Source organism: Glycine soja, chromosome 6 (genome assembly GCF_004193775.1).
Source record: "Glycine soja cultivar W05 chromosome 6, ASM419377v2, whole genome shotgun sequence".
In the NCBI taxonomy this organism is placed as follows: Eukaryota; Viridiplantae; Streptophyta; class Magnoliopsida; order Fabales; family Fabaceae; genus Glycine; species Glycine soja.
The window spans coordinates 890,148-911,111 of NC_041007.1; the positions used below are offsets into that span (position 1 = coordinate 890,148).

Consider the following 20,964-nt stretch of genomic DNA (forward strand, 5'->3'; position numbering starts at 1 on the left):
GCCACGTGGCAAGATCAGGGTAAGTTATTACCAAGAGTTTGACACGTGGAACTTGTGGCTTTGTGGACAAGTCAAAGTCCTATGTTGATGGTGAAGGGCACAGGTGGTGAGTGTAAGAGAGATGGAAAAGTTAAGAGTTAAGCTAAATTAAATGCATGGAGTTTGGTGAATCGGAAACAAAAAACGAAGACAATGCAATCTCGGAAAATTGCGGACGTGTTGAACGTCTCGGATGGTGGTCGTGGGTTAGAAAACAAGGAAAAGAACCTCAGTTCAAACCTCCACAATGATCATGATAACCAAAACCAACACGTGCAGATTGATTCTGGCTCTGCCCTCCAACAATTTCTTGATCACATACCCATTAGTGCAATAGCTGGCATAAAAAATTCACCTGGTACTTTTATAGTTGTTGGCAACTTTGTTTTGTTTAAGAATCAATATGCCCACATGAACATTAAATATTCATGATTCTTATATCATTCAATGCATGTCCTCCTGTCCCTTCTATCCTAAGTTTTGGAATTGAAAGCTGGAGACAGTATAAGGGATGCAATTCATGCGTTGTACAAAAAGGATATATTTTCTGCAGCAATTGTGGATACGTCAGACTCCCATGCGGGCAGCATAAGGTTTTCAGATCGTTATATTGGTCTCATTGATTTTACAAGCATGGTTCTTTGGTGCCTTGAGGTATTACCCCCACTAAGTTACACTTAGACACCTTCTATTTATCTATTCTTCCCCCCACCCAAATATGGCACGGCATTCTCATTTTTTACGTGGTATTTTCAAGGAATTTGATAAGATAAAAAATGATACCATGGAAAATCATCTCATGGATTTAGAGAACGATGGCCTTTTCTCCATCCTGGATCAGGTTCCTCAGATTGGGCTAACCAAGGTTTCTCGTATTTTCTTTTTGTGACCTTTCTTTACTTAGTCATAATTCCTAGCAAACCATAACAAAAATTTGTGTTTGAATTTTGCATTGATGTAGGATATTAGGAATGAGTCTCATTATAAAGCATGTTGATGCAAAACTGTCCAGTTGAACACATTGCTAATTTTGAGTTACTACTACAATATTACCAGGTTAGCGAGTTGGCCAAGTCATTCCTCTGGGAACCATTTTTCCCAGTAAACATGGATGACACGGTTTTGCATGCTTTGCTACTTCTCTCTAAGCATCGGGTGCACGTTTTGCCGGTCATACAGGAACCTCAAGCTGGACTCATCGGTTATGTTACACAGGTATCTGCTGAGTTAAGCACAGGTTTTGAATAATGAATTGAAACAAATGTATCTTGTTTTAATATGCTTAGTCTTTCTGCTAGAATGCAGTAGTCCAGCACCTTCTTCAATCAAGTGAACTAGAGTGGTTTGATAGCATTGCAGATAAGAACATATCAGATTTCCGGTATTCAACTCTCACACTCCTTATTGTGCATACATGATACATCCATCTGCCACTTATTCAAAGTGAATTGGCAATCTTGTGTGTTGCTTTTTCACCCCTTTCTTATCCTTCCACAGATTTGAAAGCCAAGAAAATCCTAGTTGTGTATATGGGGACCAAACTGTTGCAAATGCTTTAGATTTGCTCTGGCAAAACCAAACTTGTGCAGTTGCTGTTGTAGATCGACAAACTAAGAAGCTCGTGGGTAATGTAAGGAACGGCGACGTTTATAATCTTGTAAAGAATAATGACCTCCTAAGAAATAGATCGTAAGTTCAAAACATGTCCTCTCTTTGCCTTTCGCCTTTAGAAAATAAGCTAACGGGCCAATGTAGGCAACAGTATTGATGTAACCAATATGACAAAATTGCTTGTTTCTATGCCATAGCAGGATTTTAACTGTGAAAGAATTCATTCACATAGAGACTGACAAAGTAGTAACTGAACAAGCCATTGAACATGACCATGGGGCTTTACTCACAGCAGGAAGTCTCCGTCTGAAAAACAGCTTCATACCCAGAATGGACTTGCCCGTTGCCAACAAGGAAACTGAAACGCTCAAGCAAATAATGGAGCATACGACTGAGACTAATAGCAGTTTCAGCTTTCTGATCAATGATAATGAGCAAGTTACAGGGTTGCTCACACTAAGAGATATAATTCTGCAGTTTGCACCACCAAATATGAATTCTAGCATTAATGGAGGTGGGTTTTTCGAATTTGCCTTGGAGCAAAGTGGATGTCAGGTGAAAAATGGAACTATGGTTCGTAATCATTGATATGATATATAGCAGTGTTTGAAGGTTTTTGGCTCATAAAGTCGTACTAATTAAAGCAATTTTTGGGAAGATGCAACATGATTATATGACTCCAGAGATGTGAGAATGTAATTTATACAGTTTGCCTCACCTTAATATTGTTTCTGCATGACCTATCATTTTGGGTTCCAAATTCTTGGTTCATATTTCATAATTTTGCTCAAGTCTTGTGATGATATTCAAATTCAATTCTTTCACTTTTGGCACCGTGAGAAGATCGGCCTAATTAATAGTCACTTAATCCGTCTGTTTCTTTTTACTTCTTCCAAAGAACAATTACCAGAGATACCGATTTTTGACTTTGCATCTTTATCTGCGTGACATAGGAAACTATGTACGGATGCAAGAACAATGAGTCAAAAACGAGTATTTATTAGCAAGAAAAAGAACAAAAAAGAAAAAGAAGTGATTATTAGCATTAGAATACAAGGACAAAAGCAATCTACCTAAAGTTAAACCTTGATAATCATACGTTGGTGGAACATCGCCCTCATGCATTGTCCTGACATGTTTGCGCAATGATACCATGGGGCATGATTATGATGCAGATACGTACAGAAATTCTAACAAAAACCTGGGGATCACCATGAAAGGTGAATCCTAAAGTACTTCATGCAAACATCATTACTGAATCCTCGAATATATATTGGACCAACCACCTATGTCTTGCAATCACCCACCAATATATATACGTACAATATAATATACTGTTATAGGTGGGATGCCAGAAGGGAGGAAGAGGAGTCTTCGATGTCTTTCCCTATGATCCTGTGTTTATATAAAAATATATATATTATTATTGATTAAATCTTACTATTCCAAGGGTGATAATTGTTGAATACTTTTTTCAGAGAATATAATCAATATATGTGTTTTTTTTTTTACTTTTCAATATTATCTTAAAATTATATTTTTAATTATCTATTTTTTTATAAATTTATTCTTTTATTTTTTAAAATTATTTTTTATATTTTTATTAAAATTAGTCATTATTTTTTTTAGTTTTAAAGATTAATTTTTTAATTAACTTTCTTTATATCTACTTACTATAAATTACTGCATAATCTAAAGATTACCCTTTTCGAAATGTAAAGGGGTGCCATGCATGAGATTTATGGGGTGCAAGAAAAACAAAAAATTACTTCCTGTACCTCTAATCCTGCACCTATTTTAGAAAGTAAAATTACATTTCGGAAAATTCTTTTTAAAATGTAAAAAATTTACATTTTATAAAGACTTTGTCGGATGTAATTTACATGTTGGAAGCTAAAAATAAGTGCAAGAAGCAACATTCAAAGTGCATGAAACAACTAGGAGAAAAACAACCAAGGCGAGGTCGTCACACCCATGTTCTATTGGGCTTGTCTAAAGCATTTGTTCTCAATTTTATTGGCGTCCTGCAAAAACAAAAACAAACAAAAAATTATTATTACTACTTTTTAGGTTTAAATGTTTTTTTTTTCATCAAATTAATATTTTTCTCATTGAAAATTTATTTTTTTATTTAGTTCTTGCAAAAATATGTTTGTTTTATTTTTTTTATTCTTATAAGTATTTTGGACAACACTTTTTAGAGACAGATAAAAGATAAATTTTGTAAGGACTAAAATATTTTTTTTTTGCAAGAACACAAATGATTAAATTACAAGGATAAAAAATATATTTAACATTGATAGGAAGTATCTATTCATTAGTCACATATAATAAGATCTTCCTTTTTCAATTATATTTTTTTATAAAAATAAACTCAAGCCTAAAATTTTAGTTAAGGATAATAAACTCAATTCTGGTTATGGAGACGAAATCCCATTTCACATGGATTAGATTGGTAAGATAAGATTATTTTGGAAAAAAATTCAAAAACATTAATGAGTTTTTAAATAATAACACTTAAAAAATAACCATTTAAATCTAATAAATTTAGTTTTGGGAAGGGTATAGATGGTAACTAAGAAGGTGGTGAGGCTGACCTCAGAGCAGTAGATGGCTTCCACTTCCATAGTTCCATTCCAGCTCTTAACAATTACATGAGACAGAGAAAGGGTTGACGGACAGAGAACCCACCTTTTGTTGTATTGCAGATCCATCCGCTCTGCCACCAGGTCAGCTTCCATTCTTCGTTTTCCACTTTCATTGTTTCGAGTTTCTTTTTCCCTCTCCCCTTTCCCACCGTCTTAGGGTTTCTTCTTTCCTCCTTATCCAAAATCTCATTTCCCCTATTCTTTTGGTTTGTTGGTATTTCAATCTTAAAACCCTAATCTCAGACTGTTACTTGTTTGTCGCTGGCACCAGGTGAATGGAAGGAAGTGGCGGTGGCGGTGCTTCACCGTCTGCACCGGTGAAGCAGTATTTGCACGATTTCTCGAAGCTGTTTCAGTACTATCTGGATAAATCCACTCCACATTCCACGTACAGATGGATTGGGACTTTCGTGATAGCATCCATCTACGTTTTGCGCGTTGTTTATGTGCAGGGTTTTTACATTGTCTCTTATGGACTCGGAATCTACCTTCTGAATCTCTTGATTGGTTTTCTCTCCCCTTTGGTTGATCCTGAGCTCGATCCCTCCGACTCCCCTTTGCTTCCAACCAAAGGCTCCGATGAGTTCAAACCCTTCATTCGCCGCCTTCCGGAGTTCAAGTTCTGGTAATTTTAAGTTTAATGTGGATAAACTGTTTAGATAAACCTTTTCATAAGGATTTACAGGAAGATAAGATGAAAATATTAAATGATTTAGACTCTGATTGGATAAACTGAGTTTCTCTCATAGCCCTTGATTAAGTTTAATATTTAATCATTTTAATGTATAAAAAATAGAAAACCATGTATATTGAATGGTAAGATTTATAAATTGCACACTCTCCAGTTTTTTCTCAAGAGTAGCACTAGCTTCTCTAAAAGCTGACTTAACTAGTTAACTTATGCATAATCTAATTTTTAACTAATATGAGTATAAACACTTGTAGGAGAAGAAAATTGGAAGGCAAAATGAATTGAGCTTCTCTTATGAACTAAAATCAACTTATGCATCTCAACTTTTGGAGAAATTAAATGCAAGAGTTTCTATATAAGCTAAGTGTATAAGTTGATTTTAACTTGTGAGAGAAACTCAAATCATTTTACCTTTCTTTATTTCTTCTATTATAATTGTTTATGGAACTTGTGGAGAAGTTTATTCAAATAGGGCTTAATTCATTTTTATTTTTACCCTTTATTTTCTCATAAGTGTGTTTCTCATGAGTCATACCATGAAATTATGGGAAAGAGTGATCGAACGGAGATTAAGAAAGGAGACTCAAGTTACTGAGAATCAATTTGGTTTCATGTCGGGAAGGTCGACCATGGAAGCGATTTATTTATTACGGCGGGTGATGGAGCAATATCGCATGGCCCAACAAGACTTGCACTTGATTTTTATTGACTTGGAGAAAGCGTATGATAGAGTGCCTAGAGAGATTTTGTGGAAAGCTCTAGATAAGAAAGGGGTTAGGGTTGCATATATTCGAGCTATCCAAGATATGTATGATAGGGTATCGACTAGTGTTAGGACACAGGGTGGAGAGTCAGACGATTTTCCCATCACAATTGGTTTGCATCAAGGGTCAACCCTTAGCCTCTACCTTTTTACCTTAATTCTGGATGTCCTCACGGAACAAATCCAAGAGATAGCGCCGAGATGCATGCTTTTTGCAGATGACATAGTCCTCCTTGGAGAGTCGAGGGAGGAGTTGAATGAGAGGTTGGAAACTTGGAGACGAGCTTTAGAAACACATGGCTTTCGCCTAAGCAGAAGCAAATCGGAGTATATGGAATGTAAGTTCAACAAAAGAATGAGGGTTTCTAACTCAGAGGTGAAAATAGGAGACCATATTATCCCTCAAGTCACACGGTTTAAATATCTTGGGTCTGTAATACAGGATGATGGGGAAATTGAAGGGGATGTGAATCATCGCATTCAAGCAGGATGGATGAAATGGAGAAAAGCATCGGGGGTGTTATGTGATGCAAAGGTACCGATCAAGCTAAAGGGAAAGTTTTATCGGACTGCGGTAAGACCGGCGATTTTGTACGGAACAGAATGTTGGACGGTCAAGAGTCAACATGAGAATAAAGTAGGTGTAACGGAGATGAGGATGTTGCGGTGGATGTGTGGTAAGACTCGACAGGATAAAATTAGAAACGAAGCTATTAGAGAGAGGGTTGGAGTAGCGCCTATTGTAGAGAAGATGGTGGAAAATAGACTTAGGTGGTTTGGGCATGTAGAGAGAAGACCGGTAGACTCTGTAGTGAGGAGAGTAGACCAGATGGAGAGAAGACAAACAATTCGAGGCAGAGGAAGACCCAAAAAGACTATAAGAGAGGTTATAAAAAAGGATCTCGAACTTAATGATTTGGATAGAAGTATGGTACTTGATAGAACATTATGGCGGAAGTTGATTCATGTAGCCGACCCCACCTAGTGGGATAAGGCGTTGTTGTTGTTGTTGTTGTGTTTGTTTAGATTTTAAGTCAAATAGGACCCTAAACTTCCCTCATAAATTAAAATCAACCTATTTAGTGATAGTGATTTTCAGTGGTGTGAGTTCATTTGTATGTGTAATTTATTTATTTAAAGTGGTTGCTGCTATTCATGTGCGTGAATTTTTATAATGGGCGCAGGTATTCTTTCACCAAGGCTCTCTGCATAGCGTTTGTGATGACCTTTTTTTCCCTGTTTGATGTTCCTGTCTTTTGGCCTATATTACTCTGTTACTGGTTTGTTCTCTTTGTCCTTACAATGAGGCGCCAAGTTGCTCACATGATCAAATACAAATATATCCCCTTCAACTTGGGGAAGCAGGTTGATTTTCTTATGCTTAAATTGCCCTTCCATCATATACCTTGATTTTCTTTCTGCCTGAAATATAACACACTTTTTCTCTTAATATTTGCAGAAGTATAGCGGTAATAAATCTTCTGCAAGGAGCAGTAGCTCTCGTGCAGACTGAAACTTGTCTCTCATGATTGGAAGATCTACTTAGTTAGGTTTTCTGAACATTCAGGCTAGTCAATGCCCCCCTTTTCTATGAAAGAATTTGTATTCATGGTATTATGGATGTCAGTATGCATTATGCTGTTACGGAAAATCTTAATGTCCACTCGTTTTATTATACATGAAGACGTGCTAATATTGATAGTGAATCTCATTGTCAGTGCACGTTATTGATTGGACTTTTCTTGTAAATCTCAGCTTGTATTGTGAATTTGTGATGCTGTAATTTTTCCATGCTTGGTGGCTTCTACCTCAATATTAAGGCAAAGTTCATCTATCGCTTTTGCTTTCTGTCTGCCTCAACTACATCGTTCAGATTAGATAGGGTTTTGAACACCATCGCCGAAAGTTGAGATATTGGATAGGTTCACGTCAAAATTTGGGCCCAGTAGGATGCTGTTGATTGCAGGTGTGCTTCTAAGCTGTTCAGACAGTGTCCATTCGGTTTGTGAGTATTGGATGTTATGCATATACCAACCAGCTATTTTTTCACTGGGACTTTTGCAAATGACGGTGGGTGTCGCTATTTTAAGGGAAAGGACTTGATCCATTTCATAAATGAGTTATTTTTTAATTATTCTATTTCTTTTTTTACAGCGATTATTATATTTCTACTTGTTAAAAGGCTGATCAAATTCGCCTCTAAACATACTAGTCCAAGCTTAAAGTTAAACATTTTGTTCAAATAAGTCATGCAAGTAATAATTTGTAAAAAAGAAAAAAAAACCTTCATGCAAGAATTCATTATATTTTAAAACAAGTGTCGTTTTATTAAATTCCTTAATGGAGTAGATTGTTTGGTTTTGGACAAATCATGATTATTAATGTGACTTATTTAGTAAATATATTTAAATTACTAAGTTAACAAAAAAAGAATTATTTAAATAATGGAAATAAGTAAAAAAACACAATTAGTGACTTGTATGACATGGTAAAAATATCCCTCCGGTCAAACAATTTTTCTGTCAATTATAAACAAATATCAATTACTTAAACGTCCTTAACTGACAGTAAGCAGAAAGTGGGACAGGCTTTGATAGAATCGATGAGATCTATTGGCTGGTTTGAGAATTTTGAAGCAGTTGGAATAACAAGGGTGGAGGCTATTGGGCCGATTAGCCCATTTCAGCGAAGCTTTGTAATATTAAAAGAAGTGAAACTCAAGCGAACATGTATTGTAGATTGTAGATCCATCCACTCCCTCGCACAGGCATCAGGTCAGCTCTCATTCTTGATATGTTTCCTTTTCCACCATCTTAGGGGTTCTGCTTTCCTCCTTATCCACCCAGATCTCATTACTCATTTCCCCTTATTTTAATAATATCCGTTTATTTTGCACCAAAACAAAACCCTAATATTGGGATCACAGGTGAGTTTGTTGTGATTTGAATGGAGGGAAGTGGAGGTGGCGGTGGCAGTGGCGGTGGTTCACCTTCTGCACCTGTGAAGCAATACTTGCAGGAATTCTCGAAGCTTTTTCAGTACTATCTGGATAAATCCACTCCCCATGCCCTCTACAGATGGATTGGGACTTTCGTGATTGCATCCATCTACGTTCTGCGTGTTGTTTATTTGCAGGGGTTTTACATTGTCTCCTACGGCCTCGGAATCTACCTTCTCAATCTCTTGATTGGCTTTCTCTCCCCTTTGGTTGATCCAGAGCTCGATCCCTCCAACGCCCCTATGCTTCCAACCAAAGGCTCCGATGAGTTCAAACCCTTCATTCGCCGCCTCCCTGAGTTCAAGTTCTGGTAATTTCCCATTCTCTCTTTCCTCAATTTTAACTTCTTTTGTATCACTGTAATTATATTCGCATCATAAACAATAATTTATGTCCATAGTCCTGTTTGGATAAACCTTTTCATAAGCATTTACAGCAAGAGAAGATAAAATGATTTAGACTCTGATTGGATAAACTGTCAAAATTAATTCAGTTTCTCCCATTAGTTAAAATTAGCTTATTCATAAGTTGATTTATAGAAATTCTCTCATATAGGTAAAAAAAATCTCTCCAGTTTTCTCTAAACTGGATACTATCTTCGCCCTTGATAATATTTAATCATATCATTTTAATATATAAAAAATAGAAAGTATGTATTGAATGGCAAGATTTGTAAATTGCTCACTCTCCCGTTGAGAAAAACTGGAGAGGATCCGTGCAGTGTTGTCAACAGCAGAGCGTGGTGGAAAGCCCAACATCCACCATATACAATTATACATATGGCGGACCAATATGTGTGTGAGTGTGAGTGTGTGTGTGTGAGAACAGTAGATATAAATAAATAAGGTTAAATTACTCATCTATAGTTTCGCGATTCTTACCTTTTTGGTCCCTATAGTTTGAAAGCATTTTTTTTAGTCCCTATAGTTTACATTTTAATTGTCTTTTAGTCCCTATAGTTTTGAAAGTGATTTTTTTAGTCCTTATAATTTGTATTTTAATTCTCTTTTAGTCCTTATAGTTTAAAAGTGGTCTTTTTAGTCCATATACTTTATATTTTAATTCCCTTTTAGTTTTTACCATCAAAATATGAGTAATATTATCAATTACAATTAACTACAAAAATATTAGTAAGTAATTCGTAACTAATTTATCATAAGATAATTTGTAATAAAAAAATAATTGATAATTTATAACTAATTTGTAGCTAATTATTTTTATATATATTTTTTTAGTAAGGACTAAAAGATAATTAAAATATAAATTATAAGAACTAAAAATATTACTTTCAAACTATAAGGACTAAAATGAACACTTTTAAACTATAGGGACTAAAAGAGAATTAAAATATAAACGATAGGGACCAAAAAAATCTTTTTCAAACTATAGGAACTAAAAAGGTAAGAATCATGAAACTATAGGGATCAAATGAGTAATTTAACCAATAAATAAAAAAACTAAAAACACAGCAGATATAGATACTAAAAAACAGCAATACCAATAACAATGGATTGCATTCCTAGCAACCATTACAAATTTTATGAGTTCACAATAACCATTAACCAATGCCTAACAAACTCATTTAGGGTGTGTTTGGTTCAGAGGAGAGAAATAGAAGATAAATTTTTAAATTAGAGTGTAAGAGGTGTGCATCCCACGGAAAAGTACAAAATTTCTTTGCTATATTATTTCTCTCCTTCATACCAAACACAGCCTCAAGAGTCTCTAATCCTCTTCCTCAACCCTGACATAATGCTCTTCGTTGTTATCATCAAGTAATGACGCATATCCCTCTCCCTCTTCTTCATCGGACTCCTCAAAAGTAATCATGACCTCTTCTTCTTTGGATTCCACATCCTTGTCATTTTTTTGGACTGCTACTTGTTTCTTTTTGAAGATGTGGCCACTGCCTGTGTTTTTAGATGTTTGGGCAGCACTAAGAGTAACACCATCACTTGCTGGTTCCTTTCTTTTCTTTGTTTTGTTCCCAATAGGCCAATATATATTCTAGGCCCTCCAACTCCCGAGGCCTCATACATAGTTGCCCAATTTAGTGCATCGTCATTTTCAAATACCAACTCATTACCAGTACCATTATCTTGATCATCCATCTCTCTTACTAGCCATTTGTAACATCAATCTCATTGAGAGAAATTGGATCAATTTAATTTCTAGCATTATATCTTGGTTTGAGTTGTTGGCTGTATTTTACAAACACCAAATCATGCAACTTCTTGTGCTCAAGCCTATCTCTTTTTTGGAATGAATATGCAACATAAATAAAACTTGCTCAAAATCTCAAATATCTCTCCAATCAAAAACTTGACCATCAAAATAAAATGAAAAGCTTAGTTATGAGCCTTAACCCTGTTTTCTAACAAAGGCAATTACTTGCTCAAATACACTCCAATTTGTTTCACATCCTGAAGCACTGCAGGTCTGGCTCAAAATTTTGATAGCTAGCCTTTGCAAATATGGAGCTTGGGATGCATACATTTGCCACCCAATAAGCTACAAAACCAAGTGCATCACTTAGAATTCTGAATTGTAACTTTAAAAAATTTCAAAAAATCAATTATTAGTAGTTTCTTTCTAGGATGATGGGTTTTCCTGTGTCATGGAAAAATCATAACCTAAGTGTTCAGCTCCAAACTTGTAAAGATGCAACTCAGTTAAAATCTTCTGTTGCATATCAGATTGTGGGACCAACTTCCTAATGCAATGATACAATCTAATTCCAAATCTATGTTGTCATTGAAGAACTCCGGGTCTAAGAAGTGGGCAGCCACATGCAATGGCCTATGAGGCTGACAATTCCAAATCTGTGTTAAAGTGCTTCACTTTGTGGATGGTGAAAAGCCATGGCCATTTCTTTTCATCATCCACAAAGTGAAGCACTTTAACAACTAGAGCCATGACTTTAACAAGCGAAGCTTCGCTCAAGATAAAGCCTTCTCTGTTGGGGTTCTCTTAAGGGTTTAAAAGCCTTTATTTCAATTGGGTTGGATCGGGTTACAGTACCCCTTTTTTTTGTCTTTATAATTAAGAAAATACGCTTTTTCCGCCATTGGCACCAAGCTTCTGCCAGCTACCATGGTGCTGCCATATGAAGCCTGCAATGCCACTGCCATACAATGGTGTTTTATAAAAAAAACTGCTCCGCCATAACTGCTATTTAATAACACTGGATTGGTGCTCTGGATAAGAAAACTGGAAGGCAAAATGAATTGAGCTTCTCTTATAAACTAAAATCAACTTATGCATCTCAACTTTTGGAGAAATTAAATGCAAGACTTTCTACTAAATTAAGTGTATAGTTTGATTTTAACTTGTAGGAGCAACTCAATTTTTTTTACCTTTTTATTTCTTCTTCTAATGGAGAAGTTTATCCAAGCATGGCTTAATTCGTTTTACCCTTTATTTTCTCCTCTTTATAGTGTTTATTGATATTTTTAGTCTAATGGGACCTTAAACTTCTCCCAGAAATTAAAATCAACTTAAACTTATGTAGTAAGTAGTGATTTTCAGTGGTGTGAGTTCACTTATATGTGCAATTTATTTATTTGAAGTGGTTGCTGCTATTCATGTGCGTGAATTTTTGTAATGGGCGCAGGTATTCTTTCACTAAGGCTCTCTGCATAGCGTTTGTGATGACCTTTTTTTCCATGTTTGATGTTCCTGTCTTTTGGCCTATATTACTCTGTTACTGGGTTGTTCTCTTTGTCCTTACAATGAGGCGTCAAGTTGCACACATGATGAAATACAAATATATCCCCTTCAACTTGGGGAAGCAGGTTTGTTTTCTTATGCTTAAATTGTCATTCTATCATTTATTTTGTGCAACTGTTATTTCTTTGTACCTCGTATCCTCCACAAGTAAGATTTGCTTTGTTTTTGTGTCCTTTCTGCCTGAAATATAACGCTATTTCTTTTAATATTTGGCAGAAGTATAGTGGTAAGAAATCTTCTGCAAGTAGCAGTGGCTCTCGTGCAGACTGAAACTTGGTTCTTATGATTTGAAGATCTACTAAGTTAGGTTTTGTGAACATTCAGGCTAGTTAATTTTCCCCCTTTTTTTAATGAAAGAATTTGTATTCTGGGTATTATGGATGCCAGTATGCAGTTACAGAAAATCTTAATGGTCCACTGTTCATGTTATACACGAATACGTGCTAATATTGGTAGAATTTCGTTGTCGGTACACGTATTGATTGGATTTTTCTTGTAAATCTTAGCTTGTATTGTGAATTTGTGATGCTGTAATTTTTCCATGCCTGGTGGCTTCTACCTCAATATTAAGGCAAAGTTCATCTATTGCTTTTGCTTTCTGTCTGCCTCAACTACATCGTTCAGATTAGATAGGGTTTTGAACACCATCACCGAAAGTTGAGAGATTGGATAGGTTCAGGTTCAGTGTAATTTGTCTCTTAAAAGTACGTCAAATTTTGGGCCCATTGCTTAGGATGCTGTTGATAGCTAATATGCTTCTTAGCTGTTTAGGCATTGACACCATTTGATTTGTGAGTATTGGTCGTTCTGCATTTTTCGATCGGTTACACAGATAATTCCGCCGTTTCACAAATGAGAGCTATCTTTTAATTATTCGCTACTAAATATACTACTCCAAGCTCAAAGTTGAACTTTTTTGTTTAAATAAGTCAAGTTTAAGTTTAAAGTTGACTTTAATAATTTTGCAAAACAAAAGAAATCCTTTATGCAAGTATTTCTTACATTTTACATTTTAAAAGTAGGGTCGTAGTAAGATCCCCGCCCCTCAAATATATGCTTTTTTACAGCATCAAGAAGTATTTTTTCCTATAAAAAAATATTTGTCATTTAAGAGATGAAAATACTAAGGAAAAAAAAATCAACATGATAACTTAATTTCATGGTTTTTATTATTTTAGGATTTGAGGAAAACGTATTTTTGAAACACTTTAATGGATGGAGTGTTATAATTTTAAATATGTTTTTAATCCCTCAAATTTAAATTTATATTTTTTTAGCTCTTTAATTTTGAACAATTTTTTTAGTCTCCATAAAAAAAATCCCAATCACCCCAAAATCAATGTAAGAGAAAAGAATTTGTGGAGAGCAACTAAAGAGTAATTTTTGAAATTAAAGAGACTAAAAAAATAAGTTTAAATTTGAGGTTCCACAAATAATATATCTAAAGTCTTTTTGGGACACTATAGTTAAAAAGTCTTAAGAAGTCAAAAGAGTATGAAAATGTCATCCTATATTAATATATTTCTACTGTTGATGTTTTAAACATCCCTTCAGGCATTTAATAAAATGTTTTTTATTTATTATATTTTATCTAATTAATTATAATTTTATTTATTATTATTCAATAAAAAAATACTTATTATTAACATATTTTTAAAGAGTCCTTTTTAAATAAGTGTTCATCAACTTCCTTTAATAAAATTTTGTTACTTCTATCATAATATATTTCATCATTTAATTTAATTTAAAGTTATTTTATAAATATAAAATATTTTAGTTTTACCTAATTTTATATGTAAATACTAAATTGATAGGGTTGAAAAAAATCCGAGCAAAGATTTGATAAAATAAAAAATAACAAGGGCATAAAATAAATTTAACCATATTTCATATTTTAAACAAGTTTTAATAAATGGTCAACACGGAATATTTTTTTTCACTAGTAAAAGTTTACTTTTCTAATATTTTGTTCAGCTTGATCCGACACATTAATGACATTATGTAGCGTAATTACTCCACCAATGATTCGTGTGGTAGAACTTAAATAAAATTAAATTCGTTGACGCCAACATGCAGGTAATAAAATTATCATAGCATATAGGGTATAGCATACAATAGCATAGCATAGCATAGCATAGGTTTCTCCATACATTGTTCTTTTTGAGGAGCATAAGATTCTCTTTATTTAGAAAACAAAGTTTCACAAACATATCAACTAGGCTTTGCATCTTAGACGAACTGATTAAGGTACTCATCCACAGTGGTGTATTTCACATCAGGATATAGAGCTGAAGCCTCCACTCCAAATGAAGACTCAATTTCAAAGTTAGTCTGATCCCCCTTTACATAAGAAGAGTGATTAATTGACAGGATCACATTCACGGGTGGTGCGGACTCTGAAAAAAAAGAGAAGGAAATAAGTTATTATCACTGTTGAATCCAGGAACATAACCTGAACAATGATCACTTAATAACCTTCAATTTGCTTCAGGAGTTGTTCCTCTGGAACATAAATTCTTTCAAGTGTTTTACCAATCTTTCCCTCCCAGAGAGTAACAAGCTCGTTAAATGACAAGGTATTAGCTGGTGGTCTAATGTAGAGAATTTTGTTCAAGGTTCTTGGATCATCCACAGAATTGATTGTATAAGTTCCAATATCCTCTTCCTTGTTAAAAACAGCTGTTAATGAATCAAAAGTAATTAGGAAAAAGGTGACAAGTAAATTCATAGTAATTTCTAATCAATGTTGACACAATACTATATCATAGATACTATACTACCTTTGGGATTTCCATCTCCTAGGATAATAACTCTGTCTCTGGGGGCAGCTGTAGCTCCAGGCTGCGACAAGTTGGGTAGGAAGTAACCAGCAAAGAAGTTGCTTGACACATAAGTGAAGGGAATTTCTTGAGCCTCAATAGCTCTGCGAACATTGGCCTTTGTTGCAAATGCAGATTTGGCTGGTTCCACTGCATGAGTCCGGTCCACATCATTTCCAAACTCAGATGGATAGAACTTCTGTAAAACAGAAAAGTGTTAAGTGTTAGAGCAAACAGTATGATAATTTTGGGACCAAGCAGTCACCACAGTTTCAATCTTAATGATAATTTTTTCAATAAATCTTCAATCTCCAATCAGGCCAGCCTTGGTTTTGGTTATGAAGTAATATCAGCATCTATCTTTTGAGGCTGCGTACAAATTGGGCAAATAATCATACCCACATACACATGAAAAGGAGGTATCTTTTGACGCTGTTTGTGAATTTACATCAGTTCTACACAATTGAATAACATTTTATTCGAAAGCTTTCTTATGATTAAAATCCAGAGTCGGATTATGTGACTGACATATGTAAATCATACTAAAAATATCTCACACTTATCTGAAATAGTTTTACAAACCATAAACGTATCTCAAGAATAAAATAATATATTCTTTTTAAAAAATAAAAGAAAATTTGGACTATTTTGTTTTACACCTTTATTGTTGCCAATTATTTTATTTAAAACATCGACAAACAAAATGAACATCACAATCACAGCTAATAGCAACAGAGTATCACTACAAGTGTTCCACTGCAAAATTTAAAAGTATACACACATCAAAAGGTAAGAAAAAAAAAAGTATACCCTAACATTTCCTTAATTGCAGAAATGATCTTGTCTTGATCAGCTAGCTGCAAGTGTCCTAAAGTAGAAATGACTACATCGACCTGCTTTATGGCACTCACCAAACTTTGGTGATCGTATAGATCTCCCTGCATAGAATTATAATCCGTTTAATTAACAGTCTGATACATGAGAAAGCCATAGAGGATTTAATTTATTTATTTAACTTACGAAAACAAAATTGACACCGAGGATGAGGGATGATTTTGCGGGGTTGGAGAGAGAGGACTCCCTCACCAAAACGAAAGTTGGGTGGCCAGCTTTGGCGCTGGCTTCCACGATGAATTTTCCGATGTAACCAGTTCCTCCGATGAACAGAATCTTGCTCTTGCTGTCCCCTGCCATTTCTCAAGATTCCTCTTCTTACAACAATAAAATGTTTTTTCTCTAGTCCCACACTGACCAGGCCTCGCTCCTACTGTCCTTTTATAATTACTCGTTTGCTTTCTTCACATAACGCAATGTATTTCAACACATAACAGGCCTCCATTCATTGCTAGTCAGAAATAAGGTTGGTGGAACCTAAGGAAGTGTTGAACCATACTTTCATTTTTTTAAAAAAAGGAAAATCCTAAATATTGCAAAATTATTATTTTTATGAAACTCATAAATGATGTATGGAGCCTGATTTTCATCCCTTGTTCATCTTTTTTTTTCTCTAATTTATTTGTAGTTAATTACTAACATAGAACTCGTGGACTTGTACTTGATTAGTCAAAAAGAAAATTAATATTCATCGGCTAAAATTTGTATAATATTAAATATTCATCTTAATGTATTTGACAGATAAAGAATCCTGATCACAGTCATAATTTGTGGTTGCCTACTAACATGAAAAAATGTTTTTTTTTTCATAAGAAAAAAAATTTTAACAGTATATTTTACCGATTAATTATCATTAATTTATGAATTTTATCATCTAACCTTTTCAGGCATTTTATCATCATACTTTTAATTTTTACGCATCTCATAAAAATGGCATCATTTTGTTATCAACATGATAAAAACATATGTAAAAATAAAAAAATTGGATGATAAAATAAGAAAAAAAATTAAGTGATAAAATTCACAAATAATAATAGCTGATAAGAAAGAAGAAAAAAAACTTAAAAAAGAGTTTTGGTAATTGGAAAAAAAAATAAAAATAAAGGAACCTCGGACAACATGTCAGCAACGTAGTCAAAGTTATAGTAAAATAGGTCACACTTTGCAAGATTAAATAGGTATTAATTTAAAAGACCAAGGTTAATTTGCCAACGCAAAATGGTCACAATATTGAATCTAACAAATAACAACAGGAAAACAACATGCAATTTTGTATCGTCAAAGTGAGCACTCATGGTCAGATGTACATGCTACGTAATAAATTCACCCCTTCTATTCCATCAAATCAAAATGAATGATAAATATACTATCTATCAAGCATTACGACTTGTGGGACACCAACGGACCTCAAGCATGCATGATTTTTTATTTGTTTTTTACTAAATTGTAATTTTGATTTTTTAATTTCATAAATTCATGATTTTAATTTTTAATTATAACATTTAATTCTTTAGTTTTATTTTTTGTTTGAAGGTTGTCTAGTTTTATAAATTGAAAATTTTGATTTTTTTATAGATTATTAGTAAATAATTATTATTAATAAAATTATTAATTTAATTATAAATTAATTAAAAAAATTATTTATCATTAAAACTTTAATAAAAATTTATTAATCCTAATCTTCTATAGTATTGTGCTTCTTCTTTCCTCTGCAAACACATCTTTCACCTACTGTTACATGCCACTTCAATGGAAACACCATCATCTTGTTAATAAGGTGGATAGAGCCCAATCGAACGCATGCATATATTTGTTACTTTGAAATATGAATGACTTGTTATGTAGAGTTACCTATCCTAAATTAGATATTTATAATATTTAAGTATTTCTTTAACAGTCCCCACACGGTGAATTGAGGGTAGTGGAAAGGCCATCCATTTGTTTCGAATGATATTTTTTGAATATGCTATTCTAAACTTTATCCTTAGTCATTATTAATATCTTGGGAGAGAAATTAGCGTATAAATAATAGTAGAAATGAAGATTAGGACACGACTGTTTAGGCGGCTATGGAAAGCAGAAATATAGTTTAAAAAAAGAAAAAAGAAGCAGTTACTAATGCTATTGCTAATCTTTCTTTAATTTCTATTGTAATAATTGACACCTGAAATTGAAGTAGTAGTTGATCTGAATGGAAGATGAAGAATACAACTTTCTATGATAGCGGTGGTTGCGGAGCCCGAGCTAGAGAGAGAGAGAGAAACAGGGGAAGGGAACATACTAATAGCAAACATGTCTTGTGATCACAATTGATGATCAAACCTGCAGCTGTGGTTATGGGGACCCGAGGCACAAGCTTGATTCAAAGGTTTGATTTGAGAAATTGACCCTCCACCTAAATCCTGCTGTTATCATGTTACTGAAGCATCTTCTTGTGATTTTCTTCGGTGTGCTACAGGGAAGTATTGCTTTCACCACTGTTGTTATTGTTCCAGGAAAAGGTGTGCCTTCGTTGCCTTAGTCATTCTCTTCAACATTTTCTTACAGCTCAATTTTGATTTTTGAAGGACTTTCATTTCTTTGATTCACAGATGATGGAGATGCGTCAATCGTCTAGTGGAATTGTGTTGTAAAAGACACTGTTTTATCGTGTATCTAACTTCAAATACTAGTGTCAAGATTGTTTCTAATTGATTAGAACAGGAAAAAAAGAGCATCATATGCTGTGGTTTGTCTTGTGATTTTACATATTCATTTCTGCAGAGTAACAATTGATTGGTTGCCTATGTTCCCATTTTTAAAAATCTAATTGTAACTATTAACTCCACCACCATGGCTTCTGTCTCAGTTTGCTTTTACGAGTATATTTTCCATTGGTATAAAGGAGTCAAGGAGATGACATCTCCAATCTTATTCGACTAGGCTTTTACGAGCATATTGAAGGCCTTTATCCAACCGTCTGGAATTGTTTGTATACCTAGACATAGAGCTCAACATAAAAAAAATTAATGTATCATGTTAACTAACATATATAGTTACAGTTATTATTTATTATAACTAATCAGTGACTCTTCCTATATTTTATGTTTAGACTTTCTTGGTTGTATAATTGATTTTAAGTTTTTGAACTGCTTATTTCAGCTGCACAAATACCATGGGCGCCTTTCTCCAATTAAAAGTTAATTTGGGTTTCCTGTGTTTTTTGTTTTTTTGTTTTTTAAAATATGAGTCCTGAGTTGGATAGCTTCAGTTGTCGTGTCTTTCTCAGTTAGTAGTTTAAAGCCCAATTTTGTTTGGGTTTTAAAATAGTTACCACAATAATCGAAGCCTACTTGATATAATAAAATTGGGACTCATACAACTAGTAGTTAAGTAATAAATAGGCTACGCTAAAATATAATTTTGCTAAATATTTATTTTGATTCTTTAATTTTTACATTTGAATTAATGTTTTCCTTTCTCGATAGTGATTATTTTTCATTTTAAGACACAATTTTGATTTTTTTTATATTAAGTTAAGACTTAAACTTTTTTTTTATTAGAAGACGTGAAACTTGTTCAGTTACTATTTAATTTTTCTCATTTTTCATTAAGGTTGATATTTTACTAGACAAAAATGTCACATAAAGAAATTTAAACCTATATATGATATCTAATATAAGAAATTATTTTTCTGATGTTTCACCAATAAGCATGGAAGCATATCTTTTCTGAAAAATTATTTTACAATAATGAATATATAGGGCAAATGGTTCCACTTCCATTCCTTAGAACCTGATCCAGCATGGGTATGTGGTTAAGATTTAGAATTTTTGGAAGAAGAAGGAGACACAAACATGAAACATGGAAGATATATATGTTGATTTAGGGTTTTAAAGTTTTAATAATAAAAATATGTATTGATGGCGCTACGCTAGGAAGGGAATCTTTGTGGGTTTTGCTTAGCCTTTCTAAGGTAGGAAGTGGTGAACGGCGCCCCATGTGAAGCAAAGGGCAGAGAGCGAGACATATGAAGAGAAACAGTGAAGAGGGGCCAGTGAAAGCAATTTCCAATATCATCTCTCCCTATCCGCAGGAACAACGAATCAACAAAATCTTTGGTATGAATGAGACAGGTCCACCATTGTCACCGTTGTACATCCCTCCCTTGAAAGTGAAGTTTAGCTTAGGCACTAGTCCCTCCAAGATAAATTAAATTCACCCTTGATGCAACCAAACATTGAAATGTTCCTTTCATGCATATTAAGACATGAATGAATCTACTCCCAATATTTATGTCTGTTAATTATTTGGAAGGGCGTAATATCAATATTGAATCAACTTCCTAGATATTAACTATGAAGATGATTGACTTATCCAATTTGACGTATTTAATCATGTCATGAACTTCTTTTGAACTATAGAAACAGGAGCACAACATCATTGAACTAGGAGATTTGGCTTTTGGTTCCCATGACTACATGTCCCCAAGTGTAAGCTATTGAAGAATTCAAAATGAACAATGCTAACAATAACCTCTTTTCCCTTTCGTGGGAGTGTCCTTTGTCAATACTATTCTAAACATTTGAAAAACAGGGGTGACCATTTGTATCCTTTTAACCATGGACACGTGAGTAGAAATGGGGTTTTTGATTGAAGTGAGTCACAATTGTTTAGGGTACTTGAGAGACAAAAGATCATTCTAATAAATTGAAGTGTCTGCCCATCCCCCCTCTTCTCCACCCCATATTTAGAGCTATGTATTCATAATTCCGTGGCCTAGCTATCACTGT

The 20,964-nt window shown here is 34.0% G+C and overlaps 4 protein-coding genes and 1 long non-coding RNA gene across 6 annotated transcripts; 4 read left to right on the plus strand and 1 right to left on the minus strand.

The window, feature by feature from the left end:
* The first annotated feature begins 192 nt into the window (after positions 1 to 192).
* LOC114414052 (SNF1-related protein kinase regulatory subunit gamma-1-like) lies at positions 193 to 2,441 on the plus strand. The gene is made up of 7 exons (XM_028378420.1): positions 193 to 397; positions 518 to 693; positions 797 to 904; positions 1,096 to 1,254; positions 1,338 to 1,420; positions 1,537 to 1,728; positions 1,851 to 2,441. Exons 1-7 carry the CDS (start codon positions 193 to 195, stop codon positions 2,236 to 2,238), a joined length of 1,311 nt encoding a protein of 436 aa, XP_028234221.1. The 3' UTR covers positions 2,239 to 2,441.
* Positions 2,442 to 4,204: 1,763 nt separating this feature from the next.
* On the plus strand, positions 4,205 to 7,588 carry LOC114414480 (protein RER1B-like). Its single transcript, XM_028378758.1, has 4 exons — positions 4,205 to 4,379; positions 4,570 to 4,923; positions 6,937 to 7,117; positions 7,212 to 7,588. The coding sequence occupies exons 2-4, from the start codon at positions 4,574 to 4,576 to the stop codon at positions 7,263 to 7,265; spliced, it is 585 nt and encodes a 194-aa protein (XP_028234559.1). The 5' UTR covers positions 4,205 to 4,379; positions 4,570 to 4,573; the 3' UTR covers positions 7,266 to 7,588.
* Positions 7,589 to 8,353: 765 nt separating this feature from the next.
* Positions 8,354 to 13,065, plus strand: LOC114414479 (protein RER1A-like). The gene is made up of 4 exons (XM_028378757.1): positions 8,354 to 8,526; positions 8,679 to 9,060; positions 12,364 to 12,544; positions 12,696 to 13,065. Exons 2-4 carry the CDS (start codon positions 8,699 to 8,701, stop codon positions 12,747 to 12,749), a joined length of 597 nt encoding a protein of 198 aa, XP_028234558.1. The 5' UTR covers positions 8,354 to 8,526; positions 8,679 to 8,698; the 3' UTR covers positions 12,750 to 13,065.
* Positions 13,066 to 14,550: 1,485 nt separating this feature from the next.
* On the minus strand, positions 14,551 to 16,577 carry LOC114414053 (isoflavone reductase homolog PCBER-like). Its single transcript, XM_028378421.1, has 6 exons — positions 16,319 to 16,577; positions 16,109 to 16,236; positions 15,999 to 16,020; positions 15,260 to 15,497; positions 14,955 to 15,158; positions 14,551 to 14,875 (listed from the first exon to the last, which is right to left on the minus strand). The coding sequence occupies exons 1-6, from the start codon at positions 16,490 to 16,492 to the stop codon at positions 14,709 to 14,711; spliced, it is 933 nt and encodes a 310-aa protein (XP_028234222.1). The 5' UTR covers positions 16,493 to 16,577; the 3' UTR covers positions 14,551 to 14,708.
* Positions 16,578 to 18,208: 1,631 nt separating this feature from the next.
* Positions 18,209 to 19,251, plus strand: LOC114414482. Of its 2 annotated transcripts, XR_003667220.1 has the most exons (3): positions 18,210 to 18,560; positions 18,651 to 18,693; positions 18,784 to 19,251. It is a non-coding gene; the product is annotated as an uncharacterized LOC114414482 (long non-coding RNA). The 2 variants fall into 2 exon arrangements; XR_003667219.1 differs by having other exon boundaries at positions 18,209 to 18,693.
* The last annotated feature ends 1,713 nt before the right edge of the window (positions 19,252 to 20,964 follow it).

Bases quoted from the DNA above. Each gene is read 5' to 3' on its own strand.
- LOC114414052 (XM_028378420.1), top strand. From the start codon at position 193: ATGCAATCTCGGAAAATTGCGGACGTGTTGAACGTCTCGGATGGTGGT. The intron at 694-796 runs GTATTACCCCCA...GGTATTTTCAAG, and splicing joins TGGTTCTTTGGTGCCTTGAG to GAATTTGATAAGATAAAAAA. The intron at 905-1,095 runs GTTTCTCGTATT...CAATATTACCAG, and splicing joins CTCAGATTGGGCTAACCAAG to GTTAGCGAGTTGGCCAAGTC.
- LOC114414480 (XM_028378758.1), top strand. From the start codon at position 4,574: ATGGAAGGAAGTGGCGGTGGCGGTGCTTCACCGTCTGCACCGGTGAAG. The intron at 4,924-6,936 runs GTAATTTTAAGT...TAATGGGCGCAG, and splicing joins CTTCCGGAGTTCAAGTTCTG to GTATTCTTTCACCAAGGCTC. The intron at 7,118-7,211 runs GTTGATTTTCTT...TAATATTTGCAG, and splicing joins CCTTCAACTTGGGGAAGCAG to AAGTATAGCGGTAATAAATC.
- LOC114414479 (XM_028378757.1), top strand. From the start codon at position 8,699: ATGGAGGGAAGTGGAGGTGGCGGTGGCAGTGGCGGTGGTTCACCTTCT. The intron at 9,061-12,363 runs GTAATTTCCCAT...TAATGGGCGCAG, and splicing joins CTCCCTGAGTTCAAGTTCTG to GTATTCTTTCACTAAGGCTC. The intron at 12,545-12,695 runs GTTTGTTTTCTT...AATATTTGGCAG, and splicing joins CCTTCAACTTGGGGAAGCAG to AAGTATAGTGGTAAGAAATC.
- LOC114414053 (XM_028378421.1), bottom strand. From the start codon at position 16,492: ATGGCAGGGGACAGCAAGAGCAAGATTCTGTTCATCGGAGGAACTGGT. The intron at 16,021-16,108 runs GTATACTTTTTT...TGTTGCTATTAG, and splicing joins GCAATTAAGGAAATGTTAGG to CTGTGATTGTGATGTTCATT. The intron at 15,159-15,259 runs GTAGTATAGTAT...ATTCATTAACAG, and splicing joins AGGAGATGGAAATCCCAAAG to CTGTTTTTAACAAGGAAGAG.